This window comes from Narcine bancroftii, chromosome 8 (genome assembly GCF_036971445.1).
Source record: "Narcine bancroftii isolate sNarBan1 chromosome 8, sNarBan1.hap1, whole genome shotgun sequence".
NCBI lineage: Eukaryota > Metazoa > Chordata > Chondrichthyes > Torpediniformes > Narcinidae > Narcine > Narcine bancroftii.
This window is the reverse complement of record NC_091476.1, coordinates 89,081,866-89,105,963: the sequence shown is the minus strand read 5'-3', so window position 1 is coordinate 89,105,963 and position 24,098 is coordinate 89,081,866. Positions and strand designations below refer to the sequence as shown.

Sequence of the window (24,098 nt, the reverse complement as noted above, 5' to 3'; positions counted from 1 at the left end):
CTATTTTTGTATTGTCTGCATATTTACTAACCCAATTTACCACTCCATCATCCAAATCATTAATGTAAATGACAAACAACAAGGGACCCAACACCAGTTGGGCAGCCATTCATGCCCAGGCCATAACACCCCTACCACCGTGTTTCACAGATGAGATGGTATGCTTTGGATCTTGGGCAGTTCCTTTCCTCCTCCACACTTTGTCCTCGGTCTCGTCTGTCCACGAGACTTTTTTCCTGAATTCTGCAGGTACTTTTAAATCCTTCTTGGCAAACTAATCTGGTCGTCCTGTTTCTGTGGCTAACTAGTGGTTTGCATCTTGCAGGGTCGCCTCTGTATTTGGGTTTATGAAGTCTTCTGCAGATATAGTCAATTGTCCCTTTTACACTTCCCATGAAAGACAGTAATTAACATGGTGATGATGATGAAACGGCTGATGGAGGAAGCAAAATGAATTCTGATTTGTATGGAAACATCTGCTCAAGTTCAAGCAAATGCCTCCAAACTCATGGAACATGCTTCGTCCTACACCAAGACAATGACCCCAACATACTGCTAAAGCAACAAGAGTTTTACTGTTTCACTTACCTGTGTGAACATCACCAATGCAGTATTGGGTGGGGGGGGGTTCATTTTCTTCCCAGTACTTACCCGCTTAGGGACGCCGATGCTAGAAATGCTGCAGGTCCTGCCTCCTTTTGCACTGGGATGCTGGATCCCAATGTAAAAGGTTGCACTGAACTGGTTTTCCTTGGGTCAATGTGAATGCTCCCATCTGACCTGACCCAGTTTTCAACACAGGTCATTGATGTGCCAATTTTCTGGGATTTCTGTGTAAAAGGGGCTATTGACACATCCACACTAATATGCTCTTTCTTAATGTTTCAAATATTTGATTTTGGTAATCCTAAGGTTTGGGTGATATCACTTTCTGTTTTTATTCTTGTTTTTTTTAAGCCTCATAATGGCTTCTTTGACTTACATTGGCACAACTCAGGTCTTCATGTTGAAAAATGACAACTACAAACTCCAAAGATGATCAAAAACTGAGAAGCAAGTCTAGCTCTCTTGTACCTGCACCAATGAAACATGAGTATTCACAAACATTGTGAAGCTAGATGTCCCAAACATTATGGTTCCCTGAAATGGGGGAACTATGTACTGTAACTGATATGGTCAAACCAAAATCTATATAAATAACTTTTAATAAAATCTGGAATGTTCACTTTAATCATGTGAATTGTTTGATGACAAATTTAAAACTGTGGTGCACAGGGGCAGATCAAGGAAAAAATGATCTTTTTGTCTCAAACATTATGGAGGGCACTGTAGAAGTACACTTTACAAAATCTTATGGATGAGCAAAGAGATATTGGAGAAGCAATATTGTAAGAATTTGGTGTGTATTTTAAAATGTAACCAAGGAAATATTGATGCAGTTTAAATTTGTTGACTTTAAAGAAGTTCAATCTTCAAAAGACGAGCTCCCTAACTTTGGAGTTTCTCTGTCTCAGAGGCTGGATGGCATCTCCACCAGTGCAAGATTCGAGTGCAAGGAATGAAACACAATCAACCAAAAGACACAGGTAGAGTATTTCCCTACATGTCAATTTACATCTTCCCTTTGCAGTGAATATCAGAATTTAGCATGTACAATAATAGTGATTTATTTTTTAAAAAACTAAGGCTTTTTTAAAAAAAAAGTATTGGAGGAAATTTTGTCATGATTAGATATCTAAAATGATCAGAGCTAAGAATTCTTTTCACAAATTTTGATTCAAAGATGTCAAACCGGTCGGTTTTTGCCGCCTTGACAAAATTTGTTAGTTGACCTTTCACCTCTTTTGCATTAATTCAGGGTTTTTGATAGAGCAGTTTCAATTTGACCTGTTCATTCCATTCTCTCTTATGACTGTGTTTTCAATTGGCTTCTAATAACCTGCAAGGAGAGAACCCCACATTAATTGTCAATACCCTTTGATCTTGCATGCTAAGATGTCATAAGTCTTATGTCACAAGTCTTGGAACATCAAGCAATATATGCCTTTCAGCCCAAAAGGCTGTGCTGACCTATGTTAAACTATTCCACATCAAACTCTTCCCTTCCTTACAGCCCATCAGCCTCCATTTTTATTAAATCTATATGCCTATTTAAGAGTCTTTTAAATGTACCAGCCACTAATACCACATTCCAGGAAATCACCACTTTTTCTGATTGAGCTTCACACCACTTCTCTGCTTCTTATCTATATTCTATTGTAACATGTGACAACCTTGTACACTATCCCCAACACCTTCAACCTTCGTGTCATCCGCAAACTTACTGGCCCACCCTCCACATCTTTGTCCGAATTATTTATAAAGTCTCCTGAGTTTTTCTCTCAAAGGTTATTTGTCACCTGTGAAATAGTGATGTTAAAATTTGACATTTACTTGAAATTTGCTTGATTATGTTGAGAGTTGAGGAGATTTAGGTGAAAATACACCAAATATATTGGAAACCATATTGATATACAGAGGGATCTAGAAGATCTAAGCTCTAATTCCTTGAAAGTGGCCATGCAAATCGATAAAGTGGTAAAGATGTCTGGCATATTGCCCTCATTGATGGAGTACAAGGAAGTCATGTTGCAGCTAAATAAAACATTGGTTTTAGTCTGCACTTGAATTATTGTGACCTGATTTCCTAATAAAAAGAAAGATGTGGCAACATTGGAAAGGGTTCAGAATGGATTTATCAGGATGCTGTTTGAATTGGATGAGGAAAGGTTGGGCAAATTTGATTTGTTTTCTCTGAAGTTTTGGATGGCTGAGGGGAGACTTGATAAAAGTTAATAGAATGAGAGGTATAGATGCTGTGGACGGTTAGAATCTCTTTCCCAGGGTTTAAAAAAAGTCAAAATTCGAGAGGACCTGCAATAAGGGGAGGCGGAAAGTTTAAAGGAGATGAGCAGGACAAAGTTTGTTTTAATTAAGGCTGCCATGGGATGTGGTGAAAACAGCTATATATAATCGTAGTGTTCAAGAAATGGTTTTGGTGAATATATGATTATGAAGGGAATGGAAGCATTTGGATCATGTGTGAGCAGAAGAGATTTGGATTGATCAGTATTTGTCATTGTTGAGGTCTTTCATGGCTTGTTTCAGCATCATGCTGAAGAAGATTGAAAAGAGGGTTGGTGCGAGAACGGAGCCTTGCTTCAGAGAGCTCATTGCTGTATCTGACCTGACCTTGTTGGTTTTCGTGCAGTTGTTTACATCCGGTACTGCACGGGTGGCAGTCCCTTCAATCTGAGGCGCCTGCAAGCTCACACCAAGACACAAGAGAAACTTGTCCGTGAACTACTCTTTGCAGACGATGCCGCTTTCGTTGCCCATTCAGAGCCAGCTCTTCAGCGCTTGACGTCCTGTTTTGCGGAAACTGCCAAAATGTTTGGCCTGGAAGTCAGCCTGAAGAAAACTGAGGTCCTCCATCAGCCAGCTCCCCACCATGACTACCAGCCCCCCCACATCTCCATCGGGCACACAAAACTCAAAACGGTCAACCAGTTTACCTATCTCGGCTGCACCATTTCATCTGATGCAAGGATTGACAACGAGATAACAACAGACTCGCCAAGGCAAATAGTGCCTTTGGAAGACTACACAAAAGAGTCTGGAAAAACAACCAACTGAAAAAACCTCACAAAGATTAGCGTATACAGAACCGTTGTCATAACCACACTCCTGTTCGGCTCCGAATCATGGGTCCTCTACCGGCATCACCTACGGCTCCTAGAACGCTTCCACCAGCGTTGTCTCCGCTCCATCCTCAACATTCATTGGAGCGACTTCATCACCAACATCGAAGTACTCGAGATGGCAAAGGCCGACAGCATCGAATCGGTGCTGCTGAAGATCCAACTGCGCTGGGTAGGTCACGTCTCTAGAATGGAGGACCATCGCCTTCCCAAGATCGTGTTATATGGCGAGCTCCATTGGCCACCGAGACAGAGGTGCACCAAAGAAAAGGTACAAGGACTGCCTAAAGAAATCTCTTGGTGCCTGCCACATTGACCACCGCCAGTGGGCTGATATCGCCTCAAACCGTGCATCTTGGCGCCTCACAGTTCGGTGGGCAGCAACCTCCTTTGAAGAAGACCGCAGAGCCCACCTCACTGACAAAAGACAAGGGAGGAAAAACCCAACACCCAACCCCAACCCACCAATTTTCCCCTGCAACCGTGTCTGCCTGTCCCGCATCGGACTTGTCAGCCACAAACAAGCCTGCAGCTGACGTGGACATTACCCCTCCATTAATCTTCGTCCGCGAAGCCAAGCCAAAGAAAAAAAATTTGTCATGAACAAGACATGAAATTCATTCTTTTGTGGTATCATTGTGCAAACCATCTTTGGCATAATGTTCAATAATGTGTGCTAATAATAAAATGTAATTAAGTGCACGAAGAAAAGTTGAAAGCGTAGAGAACCCAACATCTTGAAGTGTAGAATAGTTAATATAAGTGACCGGAGAGCGAAATAGGAGACACTGTTAGAAGAGGCTGGGGGACAAAGGTATTGATTATAGCACTTCTAATGCCCAAAATATTTTGCTATCAATTATTTTTGAAGTGCTAGAGAGTAGAAAACTCAGCAGCTAATTAATGCAAAGCAAAGATCCACAAATGGCAATTTGATGTAATCAGATCCTCTGTAAACTGGTGTCATGTGGGAATAAATATTGCCTAGAATGCAGTGGAGAACTCTCCTGTGCTTTCAAAAGATGGCACAGGATAATTTGCAGGTCAGAAAGGATCTTGCTTTAAAATTTTTAAAAGTCTGCTACTTTTTTTTTAGTGCAAGATTTCATTAAAGTGTCAGCCTTGATTTTGTGTTCAAATTTCTGAGGTGGAACTTCTCCACTGGCTTGGATGAGAAAGTTATGGTATGTTTTGAAGGCAGGAAGGAAAGGAAAAACCAAGTGTTTGGCACAAGGAGGCCAGCATGGACAAATCTTCCAGTTCATCTGGGGCCCTCAATATTGGATGTTAGAATAAAGGAAAAATTGAATTTCTGGTAAAGCACATTTAAGGCTTGGAAGAGTTACAGGCTTTCAAAGTTCATGGAGGACATGGGATGCAATGAGGTAATTAATGAGAGATAGATGAACAAAGATTGCTTGAAGATTACAGAGGTAATAGTAAAATCAAAGATTACTGTTGTTAAATTTGGCTGTTTGTGCAGATTGCAACAGTACAACAGGAGTAGGCTGTTGAACAAGGAGTGTGAACAACCTGGCAGAAAGATGAAATGGATATTGTGGAGTGTATGTTGACAGTGGTGAATGTTGCAGAACAAATTAGATGAAATATTTTTAAAAGGGAAACTAGCAATTTTGAGATTCTTTGGAGGGAAAATGGCAGAAATCAATTTTGACTCTCTGAAGAGAGTTCGGTAGTTTTGTTATTTTTCAAGGTTCAAAACTTGTGACTACAACAAACTATGGATGCAGTATATTAATTAAAGGCACAGCAATGTATGAATAAGGGCAGTCAGTACAACTAATAATCGATTGCTCCACAAAACTTTAGAACCTGATTCTCCTATTAAGTGCAGCAGACTGCTTCCCCTGCCCTTCTGGTCACATGCTTTCTCCCTCTGACTATACTTTTCTCTCAATATTTTTTGTCAGTTTTCAATGGCAGTAAACAAATAAAAGCCATTAAAGAGAGTAAGCATGTAAAAAGGAATATGCAGGTGTAATAATATGTAGAAAAAGCTATTATATATAAACAAAATACTTGAACCAACAGACTAAAAGAAAAAGTATACCTTTACTGTGCACTTAAATATAAAATGGCTGTTGGGCACTACCAGTTGTCCCAGTCATCACAGAGACAAAGACTGAGGGGAACGATAGGCCCGGGCCCAAGCTAGGGAAGTGCAGGGAAGGAAGAGGTGACTTGACCTTTTTGGCCTGGGTCACGGGGAGGAGTCGAGGAGAGGATGTCATCAGGAGGGCGGGCCAGCCTGTGCCTGTACTGGCTAGTACATACAACAAACCATTTCATTACAATGGCTAATTGAAAAAAAGATGCAAAATCTACCTCCTTCCCTTCTGAAGTTGTTGGTTGTTGCATATAATATTATTACCCTATAGCGAAGTCCAAAATCTCAAAAGAATATCAGGATTAATCTTCTGAATTATGAAATAAGTTGATAAAAGGGCACTCTATACTTTTGAATGCAGTTTCTTTTTGATCTTGCATGCTGCTTTTTTTTTGGGTGCTTCCGTCATGTGTTTCATTATGAATGTTCTTTGAATACTTCAATTTGTCCTTTTGAATCCTTGACTGATAATTTGCATGTTGTGACTTTCATTCTTTCATTCAGAGTTGAACAGCACAGAAACAAGCCCATTTGGCCCACTGAGATGTCAACTTTTCCCTATCTACACAAATTCTATTTTCCTGCACTTGGGTTATATTTGTTTGTTAGGCTTGCCTGCTTGAGGATCTGTTTAAATGCCTCTTGAACATAGTAATAGTATGTGATTCTACCACTCCCTCTGATATCAACCTTATTGTTTTTTTAAAGGAAAAATACTTGCGCCTGAGATTCCCTTTAAATTTCCTACCCTCACCTTGAACCTATGCTCTCATTTTAGAGGCCCCTGTCATGAGAAAATCTTTTGACATCTGCCCTACTTTTTTTCTTCTCTTTGGCTTGGCTTCGCGGACGAAGATTTATGCAGGGGGTAAAAAGTCCACGTCAGCTACAGGCTCGTTTGTGGCTGACAGGTCCGATGCGGGACAGGCAGACACGGTTGCAACGGTTGCAGGGGAAAATTGGTGGGTTGGGGTTGGGTGTTGGGTTTTTCCTCCTTTGCCTTTTGTCAGTGAGGTGGGTTCTGCGGTCTTCTTCAAAGGAGGTTGCTGCCCTCCAAACTGTGAGGCGCCAAGATGCACAGTTTGAGGCATTATCAGCCTACTGGCGGTGGTCAATGTGGCAGGCACCAAGAGATTTCTTTAGGCAGTCCTTGTACCTTTTCTTTGGTGCACCTCTGTCACGGTGGCCAGTGGAGAGATCGCCATATAACACGATCTTGGGAAGGCGATGGTCCTCCATTCTGGAGACGTGACCCATCCAGCGCAGCTAGATCTTCAGCAGCGTGGACTCGATGCTGTCCACCTCTGCCATCTCGAGTACTTCGACGTTAGGGATGAAAGCGCTCCAATGGATGTTGAGGATGGAGCGGAGACAACGCTGGTGGAAGCGTTCTAGGAGCCGTAGGTGGTGCCGGTAGAGGACCCATGATTCGGAGTCGAACAGGAGTGTGGGTATGACAACGGCTCTGTATACGCTTATCTTTGTGAGGTTTTTGGTTGTTTTTCCAGACTCTTTTGTGTAGTCTTCCAAAGGCGCTATTTGCCTTGGCGAGTCTGTTGTCTATCTCATTGTCCTACTTAATGCTGCACAAAATTTATCGGGTTACTTCTCAGATGCCTTTGCTCCATTTTATTCAATCTAAACCATATCTGGAGTCCTGAAATTAGAACAATATCCTTGGTAAATCTCTGCACTCTCTTTGGTGCAGTGGTATTTTATTAGAGTGCAGTGACCAGAGCCAATGCCATACTCCAAGAGAATCCCAATAAGTATTTTGTAATGTGGCAACATAATATCCCAACTTTTGTATTTCATGTCTCGATCTACGAAAGTAAGTATACTACATGCTCCATGTGCTTTTCTTTAGATGATCTGTCTACATCAGGCACAACATCACAGTCTAAATTGGTGTACTTTTTGTGTACAAACCATCACAGTCCACTGATTTTAAACATTCAACTTCACCCATTTTTCTTGTCTTTGGCATAATTTATTTTGGTAATTATTTGTTTCCGAATCGAGCACTGTGCGTTTCCATCTACTGTGGTAATCTTTGCATCACTTCCATTGTAGAAATAATATTAAAGCACTAAAATGCAGAATTGCTTTGATTATTTAAAACATTTCTCTCTCTAACCTTTTGCAGGTTTAAGAATAATTTAAATTTTAAAAATTTGAAAAATAAAAGAATTGTTTTAACTGGTAAAAAGATGTCTGAGTGGCAATAAAATCAATATTTGAAATGGATCACTCAAGTATTATAAAGGTATTAAAAGTAAAGGTGAAAGTTCATGTACTACATTTAGAATGTAACATGCATGAAATTCTTTAACTTTGTCCACTGTAAGGAAGACCGAGTCGCCACTTTGTGTGGTGCCCCTCTTAGAAATGAGGCCCCAGTAAGGAACGAACTCGTGACCCCCGGTTTACAAGACCAGTGCTTTAACTACTGAGCTTGTAAGAAATAATTTGTGGTTAAGGTTTCATTGATCTTAAAATACTTTTGGTGATGGAGAAAAAGCAAATTATGAAGAATTCAGTGTAGCCATTAATATTAATATCTGAAAGGGGAATATTGGATAATTAAACTGAGTGAAGATGAAATCTCAGGCCAGATGTTTTGCAGGAAATTTTGAAAATCTGAAATTGCAGAATCTTTAAATATGGATGTCTGAAATGTGCCGTCTGGACTTTGCTATACAGGTATACTCCTGGTTTGCGAAATGAGAACGTTCCTACGGAACTTTTCATAAGCAGAACTGGGCGTAAAAGCCAAGAAGCGATTACCATTGATTTCTATGGGGGAAAAAAATTTGACCATTCCCAGACCAAAAAAAAACCCCACAAATCATTACAAAATAACACCTAAAACCTAAAATAGCACTAACATTTATTAAAAGCAGGAATGATGTGCACTTGTTTTAATCTAGATAACTGCAAGGTTATGGATTCCTCAATGAAAGAAAATGTTTAAATGTAACAACAATTTCCACATCTGGAATAGAAGATGCATCTTGAGAACATTGAGCTGGAGTAAAAAAAAATTATAATTCTGTGAAAATCGATATACGGTTTACGCAGATGTAGTTAGCTTGCTCTTTGTGACAAGAACATCGCAGTATTCAAGATTAAACCAGATGATTGAAAGCATTTGGGAATGTGATGTGAAAAAATAACTTATTTTCCCAAGTTAGGCCAATGCTGGGTTACAATTTGCAAAGTTTTTGACAATCTTTGAAATTATGCTTGAGAGCAACATTGAGGCCTGCTTTTATTTTTGTCTAGTAGTAACCAAATGGGAGGAATGAAGCAATTCTCAGTATTTCATCAAGTTCAAGTGTATTGGTCAATGTTTTCTTTCGATTTTCACGTGATTGTAAAATAAATGAATGAATGAATAAATAAATCGAAAGAGTTCAAATGTATTGTCATATTGACCTGGTACAGTGAGAAAGCTTCACTATGTGAGCAGTCCAGCAAATCAATTCTCGTATGCATACAGCAGTACAAAATAGAAGAGCAAGAGCACATTGCAATGAAAAGACCAATTAGCATGTTGCAAGGGCAGCATGGGAACATAGTTAGGAGGTTCATTCAGGAGTTTGATGTTGCTGGGAAGAACTTGTCTTTGAGCCTCCTGCTACACATTCTCACACATTTGGGAGAAGTGCGGACAGAGTGTGATGGGTCCTTCAGTATGTTGGCTGCTGTTCCATGGCGGTGGGAGTTGGAAGGGATGAGGGTTTGTGTTCTGAGCTACATTCACTATCTGCAGCTGCTTCTGACTTTGGGAAGAGCAGTTGCAGTTCCAATGTGTCAACATGGTTGATCCAGTTCAGGACAATGGGAATGTTTACTCCCAACAACTTGAAGCTGTTGACTGCACCCATTTCAGGACCATTGATGTGAACTACTGAGATCTGCGATCAGTAGTTACAGATCTTAAAGTTTGGAGGTATGTTTACTGGGGGCTATGTCATTGAAAGCTGAGCTGAATTTGATTTACAGTTAGCTGTGTGAATTAAAAACCAGGCTGGAAGTACTCAACAGGTCAAGCAACATCTGGTAAAAGAAATGATTATTTCAAATGCATTCTGATGAAAGGTTGTCAATTTGAAATTTTACTTTTGTTACGTAGCCTATACATTTCCCCACATTTATTATTTTGTTAGCGTTGCATTGTTCAATGTTGATGAGTTTTCTGAAATTTTTGAATAACTTGGGTGTGTTTTTATAAACTAAACATAATGATACAAGAATGAATGTTTAGAGGATGCATACATTGGAACTAGATAATTTGATATTTGTATTCTGTGTGGGACTTGTTTTAAATATCACATTCCATTTCTTGATTAGGCACCATACAGCCCACAGATCATAACCATGCTCCCATTCTGTTGGACAGCTGGTCATCTGTTTTGCACCTCTGTTGGCCCATATTAATTTCCTGTTCTCATAAATGTACCTTGACTTGTGTCATTATCAGCCCTTAAACCATTTGTGCTCCATCCTGGTATCATTCATCATTTCTCTTCTTTCCTTTTGCATTGCCCTTTGTCTTGGCTCTGCACTTGTTTAACAATGGCTGAATCTTCAGTCTGGCAAACAATCATTGATCTGAAATGTTAATTGTTTTTCACTTCACCTCGCCAACTGATTTTTGCTGTTTCAGCTTTCTAGCATCAGTTATACCTCTGCTATTCTGATTTAAATGTTCTGTCTATGTATCTGATTAAATTGTTAATATTAATGGAAGTCATCAGTAATTAATAAACTTGTCCAACAGAAAACTTTTACCCAGCCTGAAGACTAAGAGAGCTCAAGATTTGGTGCTTGTGATTGGAACAGGAGTCAGTGCTGCTGTTGCTCCACAGGTCCCTGCTCTAAAATCCTGGAAAGGGCTAATCCAGGCTCTGCTGGATGCTGCAAATGATTTTGACCTTTTGGAGGATGAAGAGAACAAAAGATTCCAAAAATCCCTCCATGAAGATAAGAACCTTGTGCATGTTGCGCATGACTTGATACAGAAGCTGTCACCAGTAAGTGAAATCTTTGCAGTACATAATTAGATTTTGCCACAGATTGGGTAGTTTTGTAATTGTTGACGTGGACTGGCGACAAGAAATTCTAGAAATTATCTTAAATATTTTTAATTGATGTAACTGATCTACAGCCATAATGCAATTAAAACAGTGTTCAGAAACAGGACCCGTGTATCCTACCTGTGTAGTGGACCCCGGTAGGCCCTTACATACTGAACCCTAACTTACCCGATCAAATGGCAATCGGGCAATTTAAAGGTGCTCCTGCCCCTTTGGTGACACGGTGAGTGATGTATCACACACTCACCGTGTTGCCGGATACCCCACAGGGAATTCACTGTTCCTTGTGTTGGCCTCCATAAGGTAAGTGGCTGGGGTGGGTGCGGAATTGGGGCTGGGGCAAACATGGAGTTGGAACTCTGGGTCAGGGAGAACGCTGTCAGACCGGCAGAGAGCGGAGTTGGGACAGGAGCAATGGCTGTCCTTCTTACCCATAATTCCCCATGCTGCTGGAAACACTCTGGCATTCCAGTGGTGTGGGGATTATGGATAAGGAAGACAGCTATTGCACACAAGCGCTAGCATCATTTTCTACTTAGGCAGCCATTGGTCGCTTACAAATTGACTAGCAGCAGCTATACGGTGCTTCTACATGGGTAGACAATCTACCTCCAAGGTGGTTTGCCAACGCGTACAGTTTTAAAAATTCTACCCACTAATGGTTTGTACAAATTGGCAAGTTAAACTAGTGTTACCATCCAATTTGTAAAACCCTAATTGTCATATTGCTGTTAAATTTGAAAATGTGCTCCTGGATAGCCAAAAACCTTTACTTTGACAGTCTGAGATTGAAGCAAGCTATTTTTTTTAAAACTTTATTTATTCGTTCAAAATACAGATAGTAAATAACATAGACAACAATAAACCAAAAACATGAATGTTATATTTTATAGAAAAAAAAAGAAAAAACAAAAAAAGAGAAACCCCCTTCAGCCAGCTCTCCTAAGGAGAGTCATAAAGAATGAGGAAAAAAAAATTAAGGAAAAATTAAACATACATATTAAAATCTAATCAACATAAATCAAAATATAAATATTTTGAATATAACAACCACTTACTAATAAAAAAGCTATAGTTATCACACGAAACATATGTAATTTTTTCTATTATTAAACAGTATGTCCTCTCATTATGCCATCTATTAATATCAATCATATTTGTATCTTTCCACATACTAACAATACATTTTTTCTCTGCAAATAATGCTAAATATACAAAAGCAAGTTGAAATTGATCTAATCCCAAACCTTTCAGAGGTTGCAAACTGCCCAATGATTTGGATTTATCCCAACCCTTTTTATCCATACCATCCTATAATATTTAATACATAAATGAAATATAACCCTTCTCTGGTACCTTCATAAGAAAAGTCTCAAATTTAGTCATTTCAGGTAAAATCATATCGCTACCAAACACACATTTTACCGAAGATCAAATTTAAAAATAAACAAAGAATTCTTATCAATACCATAGCTGTCCCTCATCGTTACGCTTAATCGAACTGTTTAAACCTCGAACATTAAAAGTAGCAAACCTCAACTTTAACATATCTACTAATATTACTAAAGACCAATAATATCTTTATATAAAAACTCAAATCATCGTATATAGGCCCTCCAATAGGAGAAAAAAATCACAAAGTAAAAGCCAGATAAAATGAAAATTAAAAAAAATTAACAAACCCCCCCCCCCCCACCAAAAAAATTACCAAAAGGTAGTAATCTCTAAACAAAATTTAGGTGTGGATCACCCACCAGTGGCTGATGACTAACAGATCCTAGAACAAATCTCTTCCTCCCCAGCCGAACAAAAAAAAATCTCAAAATATCATAATAACATAAAAAGTAAAATAAGAATAAGAATATTCTTCTATTCATCCAAGAGGTTCCAAACTCGGAGATCCCATTTCAAAAGAAGTTGGACTCTTTCCATTCCCGTTTTTCCCATTTCTACCATTTCTTCCGTTTCCAGAACAACCAGATTTTTCTTTAGGAGACAATGGTGGACTCTTGTATCTGGCAATGAATCAGCAAAAATCATTGCTTCATGATCATCCTCAAAAAATCAAGATTGATAGTCTCCATGAAACACCTTCAACACTGCTGGATAGCGAAAAGTAGACATAACCTTTACGCCACAAAACTTCTTTAACTCTTTAACTGGATTAAATCGACGTCGACGTTGAATAACCTCTTGACTCAAATCAGGATAGAAAAAAACACTGATATTCTGAATCAATAACGGAGTTTGTCATTTTTTTTTCGCATTTTGCACCGCCAGTCGAAGTATTGCTTCTCTATCCAAATATTTCAAACATTGAATTATTACCGGTCTCGGAGGCTGACCAGGTAAAGGTGATCTCCTTAAAGTTCTATGAGCTCTTTCCAACACCAAGCCTTCATAAAAAATTTTTTGCCCTAGTACTTGTGGGATCCAATCTGTAAAAAAACGAAGAGGATCTTGTCCTTCCATACCTTCTGGCAAACCAACAATTTTCACATTATTCCTTCTGCTTTGATTCTCCAAATAGTCTATTTTCCTCTCTAACTCCTTCTCACGTTCTCGCAATTCTATAACGGATTTTTCAACCTTCAACACTTTTTCTGTATTAGAAGCCACTTGTTGTTGACATTCCAAAAAAGCAGACTGAAATTTTTAAAAATCTTCACAAGATGCTTCTACATGTGCTTTAACTGTATTCAATTCTGAACTAATCATTTGAGCCATCTCATTCATTAATGGTTGAATGACAGCATTTAGTTGCTTACACTGTAAATCAGAAAAGCTCAGCCCTGCTTTCTCTTGTGTAGTGGCAGAATCAGGTAACTGCAGCTCCTGCTGCAACTCAACAACAGGCATTTTAACAGTCTTACTGCGGGTCTGGACTCCCAGCGACTTCCTCAGGGGGTCGATGCTGGTCTCCCCCGCAGCTCGCAGTTTTTTCAAAAAAATCATGGAAGAAATAGAGATCTTCAGGTTGAAATGCTTCCTGAAGCGTTTCAGAGAATGGTGTTGTCTTCCTGCGTGCTCCCTCCTTTAAAATCGGCAGGCTGCCAGAATCGGGATCCACCTCTTGGGAACACTCACCTTCCTCCAGAGAAATGGCAATTCCAGCGCTCTCCTTCACTTGGCTCCCACGGGCAATCTTTGTAGTTTAGGCACTGAAGAAATTAAACCTGAAGCTGTAGCAAGTTGTTTAGGCCCCAAATCTTCAATACTTTGAAAATGTAACTTCTTCTGCACTTGAGGTTTAATCTTTTTTACCATTAATGGCCATAATAGTTCCTTAATACTTTAAACTAAAATTTAAGAAGTTTAAACTTGAAAACAAAGGGTTAAAAAACGGGTACTTAAAAGTCCGGCCAGAGAGGTCGAGATTACACATCTAGACTCTACGCCATCTTGCCACGCCCCCCTTGAAGCAGGCTATTGACATCTTTGTTATATTGTGTTTGATTCTTGGTTTGACTTCAGATTGCCTATCTGTTCTGTCAGTCAGTAGGGGTTTACAAATTGAATTGCAACATGAGTTTAATCTGCCAATTTGGCAGGTTATCTACCTGTGAAAAGGCCAATTGGTGGGTAGAATTTATAAAAAACTCTACGGGTAGGCAAACCACCTTGGAGGTGGATTGTCTACCCACGTACAGGCCCCATGTTTGTGCTGCTGGTCAATTTGTAAGCAATCAGTGGCTGCCCTTGTAGAAAATGACATCAGCACTTGCGCGCAATAGCCATCTTCCTTACCCATAATCTCCCCATGCTGCTGGAACGCCAGAGTGGTTCCAGCAGTGTGGGGGATTGTTGGTAAGAAGGACAGCCATTGCTCTGTTTTATCCCCCCACAGCCCCGACTCTGTTTCTTTTTTCTACCCCTCTGGGCCTGACAGTATTCTGACTCCACGCTTGTCCCAGTCCCCTCCCCCCCCCCCCCCCCCACCCGCCCCAATTCACCGCCCACTTCCTTTTGAAGGCCGACACGGAACGGGATACCCTGCGGGTCCTCCAGTGACGTGGTGAGTACATGACATGTCACTCACTGCATCACTGAAGGGGCGGGAGCGCCCTTAAATTCCCCAGTCGCCATTTGTCCAGGCAATTTAGGGTCCAGTGTGTAAGAGTTTGGAGGGGCCACTACATGGGTAGGAGACACAGGTCCCGAGCAGCCCCAGTTTGTAGTGTCTACTTCTACCTTTCGCAATGTTTTTTCTTCAATCAATCTGATACTGAAGCTTTGTTTTAACCCTTCATTATGTCAAGATTTGACTCTTCTTGCAGTGTTCTGGATATTTTTGTACTTCTCACTCTAAACTTGATTGGCTGTTTAAAACCTTTTCCTTTGTATTCAATCAGATCAAGATGAACTGTGACACCAGTGCTTGTTACTTGCACTGGCTCCTTGTTAAACAGTGCCTTAATTTTAAAATATTTGGTGTGAGAACTCTTCAACTATGTTTGACCCATTACCCTCTGTAATGTTGGCTTTTTAAGCATCTGTGCTTGTAATTTAGTCTAGTATTCATGTGCTTGCATTCAATTACTAGGATTTTCACAACCTCTAGAATTCCATCTGTCTGCTCTACTTCTTGCTGCCTCTTAAGATGTACTTCAGTCCCTATTTGACGATCTCCATGTGCAACTCGATGCCAATTGATATTGTTGGCCACCTTCACCTTCAAGTGAATTCAATTTATTTTATTGGTGGATTTATTTTCTTCATTTGCTGGAACCAAGGATAAGCAGTAAATTCTTTGGTTCTAAAGAGCTGATTCAGGTTGGGATTCTGTCTTTAGTAAGATTCAGTTGAATGAGATTTGGTCTCCCTTTCATAGCTGTTGCATGTGGTCACAGTAGAAGTTATTCATTTCACCCAGTGTAAAATATCAGAATCCTTTCAGATAGTGTAGTGGTTAGCACATTGCTATTTCACAGCCAGAGTCCTGGGTTCTAATCCAGCGCTGTCTGGAAAGAGTTTATATGTTCTCCCTGTATCCGTGTGGGTTTCATCCAGATGGTCCAGTTTTCTTCCACAAAGGTGTAGGTTAATTGGTCACTTGGATGTATTTGAGTGGCATGGTCTCATGGGCAGGAAGGGTATGTTACTGTGCTGTATCTTTTTTTTAAATGTTGAGGGAGTTTTTCACATTTCTTCTCAGAAGTAATAAAAAACTTTTGACTTAATTTGAGCAGAGATTTTAACAATGTCTAAATCCAAACCTAAAACATTGTAAGGTAATCTTTGACCAAATGTACTAGGCATTACTCCATTTCCCTTCTCTTTCGGTCTAAATAAATAGTTGAATTTTTTGAGACTTTTTGCAAATTCTGTACACTATTTACTTTAATCCCCACAGCGCACGAGTAATGTTCGTTCGAGTTTCTTCAAGGATTGTTTGTATGAGGTATTTGATGACCTTGAATCCAAGATGGATAATGTTGGAAAGCACCTCTTGCAATCGGTTTTGAGGTTGATGGAATATGGGTCTCTGGTTTTAACCACCAACTTTGACAATCTTGTGGAAATTTACGGGTCTCACCAAGGAACCAAACTCGAATCTTTAGACCTCACAGATGAAAAGAAGGTAAATAGATGGAATGCAGTCTTAATGTGCATAACAGTCTAAATATGTGCAATCTGGTGTAGATGGGGGCCATATAGACGTGTGTGTGGATTGTTGGCAATTTACATCAAAAAAAGATTAAATTTTTTCCATAAATATACATAACAAAATATTCCATATACATAACTTTCTCTTTTCTTACAAAACAAAACACAACAGCCCCTTTCCTCCCTCCCTCTTCCCAGTATAAATCCATACACTGTCATGGCTTACAATTGGGTTTAGAAAAGAAAACCCTCTTTGGGGAGGTTACTTATAATAATAGGACATTTTTATATTTGGGTCCCTATGTAGTCCAAATGTGGTTGCCATATTTTTTATAAATGCATCATTTAATTTTTAAATTGTATGTGATTTTTAAAAATAAAAATAGGAATACAACTGTTCGTCTCTGTCTTCCATCGTGCTGTTTGTAGAGGGGAGTCAGATTTCCAAGTTATCGCAACACATTTTTTTGCCACAGCTAAAGCTATTTTAGCAAATGAAATTGGAATTGTTAGTTTATTACTTACTTCAATAAATCCCAAAAGATAAAGTTCTGGGTCATCTACGAAGGCCACTCCTGTTATCCTTGTTAGTATTTCAGTAATATCTTACCAGAAAAGTCTCTCCTTCACACACAACCACGTAGTGTGCAAGAACGTTCCTATTTCTATCCCGCACCATTTCCGATATTTCAGATTTTGATATGTGCGACTTCTGGGGTGTAGGAAATCATATTGCACTCATCTGTACCTTGCATTTATAATTGAAGTCATGCTATTCAAACACCAGACCCGCATCTTTTCATGATTGCAACACCTAGATCCGACTCCCATCTCTCTCTCTTGATCTCTGTAAACCTGGTTTTGCACTTTCATTTTGGAGAGCAAAGTACATCCTAGATATAAATTTAAGTGTATTCCCCAGCCAACTTATTCGTTCCATCTCACTAACTTCAGGTGGGGCCAAGTTTAGTCCCCATATTTCTCAAAAATGACCTTAACTGGAGAAAGCAGAAAAATGTCCCGTTAACTACTAAATATTTATTTCTTAATTATTCAAAAGACATGAGATCCTTCCCTATAACAATCATCAATGTATTTTATTCTCCTTCATATCATGAATTCAATAGAATGACTTTCTGCCCATCAAAGAACCTAAAATATACAAATGTCAAAATAATTTCTATTCACAAGTAAACAAATCTAACCCTCATAGCTGTGCATTCAACATTTTAATCTATGATATTGCCCAACTACGTCCCTTGTATCTCTCATGGTAGAGGGCCATTCAAACTTAACTGTCTTAGAAAGCAACAATTATTTGACTTTTTAAAAAAAGAACAGATTTGCAAAGACCGTTTTTCATGATTTAAACTTACTGCACTTGAATTGAAAATGCAGGAATTGCAATTTTAATGTAGTGTATTTTTTGGAGGAATTAATCTCCAATTCTTCTGTTTGTGCTAGGTACTAGAATGGGCACAGGAGAAACGAAAGATGAGTGTTTTACACATTCATGGTGTTTACACTAACCCCAGTGGGATTGTTCTACATCCTTTGGGTTACCAGAATGTGTTGCGAAATACAGAAGTAATGGTGAGTTTTCTTGATGAGATACTATTGAATTTTTAAAAACCTCTCCTTGGCTTCCACTGTTCATTAGTTGGTTCCTAGTGTGATCAATTGAGCTTCAAAAGGAGATTTCAGATGACCATTTAAGTCAAGTACTGTAACATTTATTTTTCTCCATCACCTGTGTCACAAACATAGCATTTGGAAGGTTAATATGCAGTGAATCAGCTGGTGTTTGTTTCCATCAAACTGTGGTCCCACTGGTTCTCTCAGATGAACACAGCAGATTGTACGATACTGAAAACTGAAAATCAGACCAATTCCCCAGTGATCTTGTTAACATTTGTTTTTAAGACTTGTGATAAAGCACTTACGTTTTTTTTAAATAAAATTGCATGTGAAGTTAGAAACATGCCAGAATGAATAGCAAGCCACCTAAATGTTGGCGGTAAAATCAGTTACTCACTGATGAAAGCTGTGAAAGAGTTCACAGATAACAGTGCTGAGATTTTTGTTCTATTTCTATTTTAAATTAATACTATTGGCCTGAATTTGAAATTTCAGCACTTCTAAACCCCACCAAATTTGGAATGAAGGAAAACCCTGACAAAATTCTATGGGACTGTAAAGTATACAGAGCATGTAAGCAATTTAATTTGTGTAGTGGATGCATTTTAGTTGGATGTTTGTGTCTAATCTAAGCAGAGGAGCAAAAGTTTACTTGAAGTAACAGCAATGGTTAGTGAAGTCGGTGAGGATGTGTGGAATGGAGTTGGTGGGATAATCAGTTGGACTGGGTCACTTTTTGGAGCAACATTTCCTTCTGATACCAATGGGATCATTCAAATGTGATGGAAATGTATATTGCACTCTGTCATCAACATGTTCTTTCAGGTTAAGTAGAAAAGCCCCATTGGCCACTGAAAGGTTATAATGGAGTAAAAACATACTGGGTTGCATATCAGATATTGAAACAGATGCTAACACTTTGTAAATTTGCCATGTGGAAACATTTTAAGTGTTAATAAAATGTGTTACCCTGTGGGTCACACTCCAGATGAAGTGCTTGGGACTGAAATATTGCCTGCCTTTTGCTTCATATTATTGAGAGGTATAAGTAGAGTAAATGGAAATGGGCTTTTTTTATATACTGAGAAATGGCTGACCTCATCTTGGCTGACATTTTCTACAAATACATCAATTTCCACAGCTACCTTGACTTGTGCCTCTTCACACCCTGGTCCCTGAAAGGATTCAATTTGTTTCCCACATTTCCTTTGTCTCTGCATCTGCACCTAGGACAAAGCCTTCCATGTGAGATCATCTGAGGTTTCTTCCTTCAAAAAACAAAGCTTCCCTTCTACTACCATCACCTTGGCCCTCACCTTCCATTACCCATATATCTGCGCCAGCCCTCTCTGCCCGCACGAGCAACAAGGCTAGGATTCCTCTTGGGTTGATCTACCTCTCCACCATCCTCCACATATATATAACCATTTACGGAGCGGAAACAGGCCATGTTGGCCTTTCGAGTCCACACCGGTTCACTGATTTTGTGCGCCCTCTTCAGGCAATGGTCCCGGTACATTTTTTATCTTTATGTTTAAATCCTTTTCCCACTTTTGTTTGGGTTTATAGCTTATTTCATAATTTTCCTTATCTTGCAGCTTGATGTACATGTTCGTTATAAATCTTTTAATTATCATTGTGTCTGTAATCACACACTCAAAGCTGCTTCCTTCTGGTAATCTCATTCTGTTTCCCAATTTATCCTTTAAGTAGGCTTTCAGATGATGGTATGCAAACATTGTACCATGTGTTATTCCATATTTGTACTTCATTTGTTCAAATGTTAATAAATTATTTACCAAAAAACAATTTCTATTCTTTTAATTCCTTTTCTCTCCCATTCTCTAAAGGAAAGGTTATCTATTGTAAAAGGGATTAGTTGATTTTGCGTCAATAATAATTTTGGTAGTTGGTCATTTGGTTTTTTTCCTTTCTAAGTGAATCTTCTTCCATATATTGAGTAAATGATACAATAGTGGTGAGCTTTTATATTGTACCAGCTTTTCATCCCACTTATAAAGTATATGTTCCAGTACCTTCTCCCCTATTTTATCTAGCTCTATCTTAGTCCAATCTGGTTTTTCCCTTGTCTGATAAAAATCTGATAAATACCTTAATTGTGCTGCTCTATAATAATTTTTAAAGTTTGGTAACTGCAAACCACCTTGGTTGTATCTCTTTGTTAATTTATCTAACGCTATCCTCGGTTGCCCCCCCCCCATTTCCATAAACATCTGACGTATAGACTCCTATTACCTTTCTGCCTTCTGCAGGGATCGCTACCTCATTCACTCCTCCCTTCTAACCAATTGCCCCCTTGGCACCTACCATATGACCATGAGAAACGTGCCTTCACCTTCTCCTTCACCACCTGTGATTCTGTAGAGGTTATCTATGCATCCATTCCTCCCTTTGTTTCCTCTACATGGGAGAAATGGAACAGTCTGGAAGATCTCTTTGTGGAAAACCTTCACTCTATCTGTAGTAGCAGGGATCTCTTACTGGCAACTCATTTCACTTTCCCATTTCCATGCCAACATGCCTGTCCATGATTTTGTGCACTGCTGGACTGAGACTGCCCCCCTGCAAATTGGAGAAACACCACCTATTCCATCTAAACCCCCTCCAACCAGATGGCGTTGACATCGACTTCTCTGGTTTCTGTTAGCACCCCTGTCTCTCCCCTTCCCTATTCATTTCTCCTTTTCCTCTAGTTCTGTCTCTCTCTTTCCCTTTCCCGCTGTCTCCTTTCATCCAGCTCTGCCTTTACAAACCCACTCTCTCCTGTGATCTATTCTCACTTTCCTGTCCTATCCATGTCCTTTTGTTTGTTGACCTGTGCTCCTGCCCCCTGCTTTTTCTTCTCTTAAACAATAAACTTGAGTGAAATTGGAGTTGGCTAATTCTAGTCAGTGCAGTCACAGTTGATTAATTGATCTGAATATCCTAGCAGGGAAAGGAATAAGTTATGATTCCTGTGGTGAAAATCCATGTGTGTTGATATCAGATGAGGATGGATTTTGACCTTGTCATTAATTTGTCCCACTGTTGTCTGTTACGTCTATTAAAGGCCACTTGGGCAATGTTCTGAAGGACGCATGTGCAGCCGCATTCTAGGTGGGACTGTTTATTTAACTTTTGTACATGAACATTTTTGCAGTAGGGCATCTATGCTCCTGTTAAATATTTGCGCTTAATTGTTTAGAGAGAAATTCAGAAGCTGTATGAAAACAAGGCCTTTGTCTTCCTTGGCTGTGGACGGACAGTTGAGGACACAACGTTCCAGTCGCTCTTCCTGGAAGCTGTAAGAAACAAGTCTGACCTGGAGCACTTCATGCTGGTGCGCAGAGATGATGTAGATGAGTTTAAAAAACTTCGTGAAAACATGCTAGACAAAGGTATTAAAGTGATTTCTTATGGTGATGAATACTACGATCTCCCAGAATACCTTGAACGGCTGGCTAATGTCATCTGTCATCATGAAAGTCCAGGTATGTTGTTGGTAAGGTTACATTTCGTCAAACCCCAAAGCACAGCCACATGGATTGATATTTTAGCACTGCAAAGTGCTTGATATCTTCCAAGGGGGAAAAAAAAGTATAATTTTGAGCTATGGACTGCCATGGCTTTCAGGATGGGTAAATTTGGGAGAATTAGCTGGTGGTATCCTTATGATTAATGCAAGTGTTAAAACTAAGTTTAAGGACTATCAGACAAACCAAGATTAGAAGTATACAAGCTCATCTGTATAGGGTTAGCTGTGTAGAGGAAGCTGAGGATACAGGGTGACTTGGACAAGATAGGTCAGTGGGCCAAGGCATGGCAGATCCAATATAACGTGGATAAATGTGAGGTTATCCTCTTTGGAGGCAAGAACAGAAGAGAAGATTATTACCTAAATGGTGTCTGATTTTGGAGTGGGGGGGGTGGTGGGGAAGGAGAGATGCAATGAAACCTGGGTGTCGCTGTGCACCAGTCATTGAAAGTGGGCGTGTTGGTACAACAGGCAGTGAGGAAAGTGAATGGTATGTTGGCATTCATAGCAAGAGGGTTAGAGTACAGGAGTAGAGAGGTTCTACTGCAGCTGTACAGGGCCCTGGTGAGACCACATCTGGAGTATTGTGTACAGTTGTGGTCTCCTTATCAGAGGAGTACGAAGAAGGTTCACTAGATTGATACTTGGAGTAGCAGGACTTGCATATGGTGGATTGACTAGGCTTATACTTGCTGGAATTTAGAAGATTAAGGGGGGATCTTAGAAACCTATATTCTTAAGGGATTGGACAGGCTAGATGCAGGAAGGTTGTTCCCAATGTTGGGGAAAACCAGAACCAGGGGTCACAGTTTAAGGATAAGGGGGAAGTCTTTTGGGACTGAGATGAAAAAAAAAATTCTCTGAGAGGGTGAATCTGTGGAATTCTTTGCCACAGAATGTAGTTGAAGCCAGTTCCTTATCTATAAGAGGGAGTTAGATTTGGCCCTTGTGGCTAAGGGGATCAGGGGGATATGGGGAGAAGACGATCAGCCATGATCAAAATGAATGGCGGTGTTGGCTTGAAGGGCTAAATAGCCTCCTCCTGCACCTATTTTCTATGCTTCTCAATTCATGGGCTTGAAAATAATAGGTGTGCTATACAAAATTGGCACAAATCAGTACAGTCAAGATTAAAAATTGATTGAAATGAATAAAACTGATAAAGCATAAGAAATAGAATAAGCTGATCATACCTACTATGCCATGATGTGAGATTGTGGTTTTAACCTTAATGCCATTTTCCTGTATTAATTCCATTGAGTCTTGAGGGGGCAGTACAGGAGAGGAGGAGGTACTTGAGCCAGCTCATCCATGCTGACCAAATAGTCTGCCGAAACTAGTCCTGTTTGTCTGCATTTAGTTCATCGCTTTAAATCTTTCCTGTCTAAATAACCTTCAAATTTTTAAATTTAGACATACAGCACGGTAACTGGCCCTCCTGGCCCATGCTACCCAATTAACCTACAACCCCCGTACATTTTGAAGGGTGGGAGGGAATCAGAGCATCTAGAGGAGTCGTGTAGACACAGAGTATGTACAAACTGGTGACAGTGCTGGATTCAAACCCTGGTTGCTGGCGTTGTACAGTGTTGAGCTGCTCACATTAACCATTGTAATTGTGCCCACCTCGACCACACTTCTGACACCTTTTGTCAAGCACTCGCCACCCTCTGTGGGGGGGGAAAACTTGCCTTTTGGGTCACTTTCCTCTCACTACATTTATGTCCTCTAGTTTTGGGCTTCCCTACCCTGGCTGGAATAAAGACTTTTTATCATTCAACTTATCTATAAATATTGTTTACCTCTGTTAAGGTCACTCCCATACTCTAGAGAAAAATGTCCCTTGGCCCTTTCATTCCTTTACAAAATATATAAATCCCATCTTGCAAATGCCCAACAAGAAGTTTAGATCGAGAATAGAAAATTCCAGAGATTCAATATTGGGTAAAGAAATATGTAAACAGTTCTGACTGGTCAATCTTAGCCAGAGGAGGTACTACTCATGAATCTACCACATCAAGACATAAGAATTTTGAATGTTTCAATGTGATTGTCTCATTCTTTTTAACTTGTATAAGCTGTATCCGCTTAATCTCTGTAACCAAAAAAATATTTATTTCATCTTGGGACTCAATGTGGTAAACCTTCATTGTTCTGATATTTTTCTTCCATAGATAAGACCATCAAAATTGTACACTATTTTCCAGGTGATGTCTCACCTATGTAATTTCAGTAAAACTTCTTGACTCTTGTTCTAAAGTTCAACTTGCTATTAATGTTTGCTGTTATCTGAATTTCATATGCAAGGAGTCACAGGTTCTTCACATCAGTACATTTCAAAGATGCCC

The 24,098-nt window shown here is 39.6% G+C and overlaps 1 protein-coding gene across 9 annotated transcripts in view; it reads left to right on the top strand.

Moving 5' to 3' along the window:
- fam118b (family with sequence similarity 118 member B) overlaps window positions 1-24,098 on the top strand; it is an 87,661-nt gene that overhangs the window by 13,711 nt on the left and 49,852 nt on the right. For all 9 annotated transcript variants that reach the window (XM_069894443.1, XM_069894442.1, XM_069894446.1 and 6 more), the window contains exons 2-6: window positions 1,515-1,586; window positions 10,655-10,907; window positions 16,324-16,551; window positions 18,042-18,170; window positions 21,421-21,706. In XM_069894443.1, coding sequence (XP_069750544.1) covers window positions 1,522-1,586; window positions 10,655-10,907; window positions 16,324-16,551; window positions 18,042-18,170; window positions 21,421-21,706 — 961 coding nt within the window. In that variant the 5' untranslated portion in view covers window positions 1,515-1,521. The remainder of the gene's footprint in view (window positions 1-1,514; window positions 1,587-10,654; window positions 10,908-16,323; window positions 16,552-18,041; window positions 18,171-21,420; window positions 21,707-24,098) is intronic.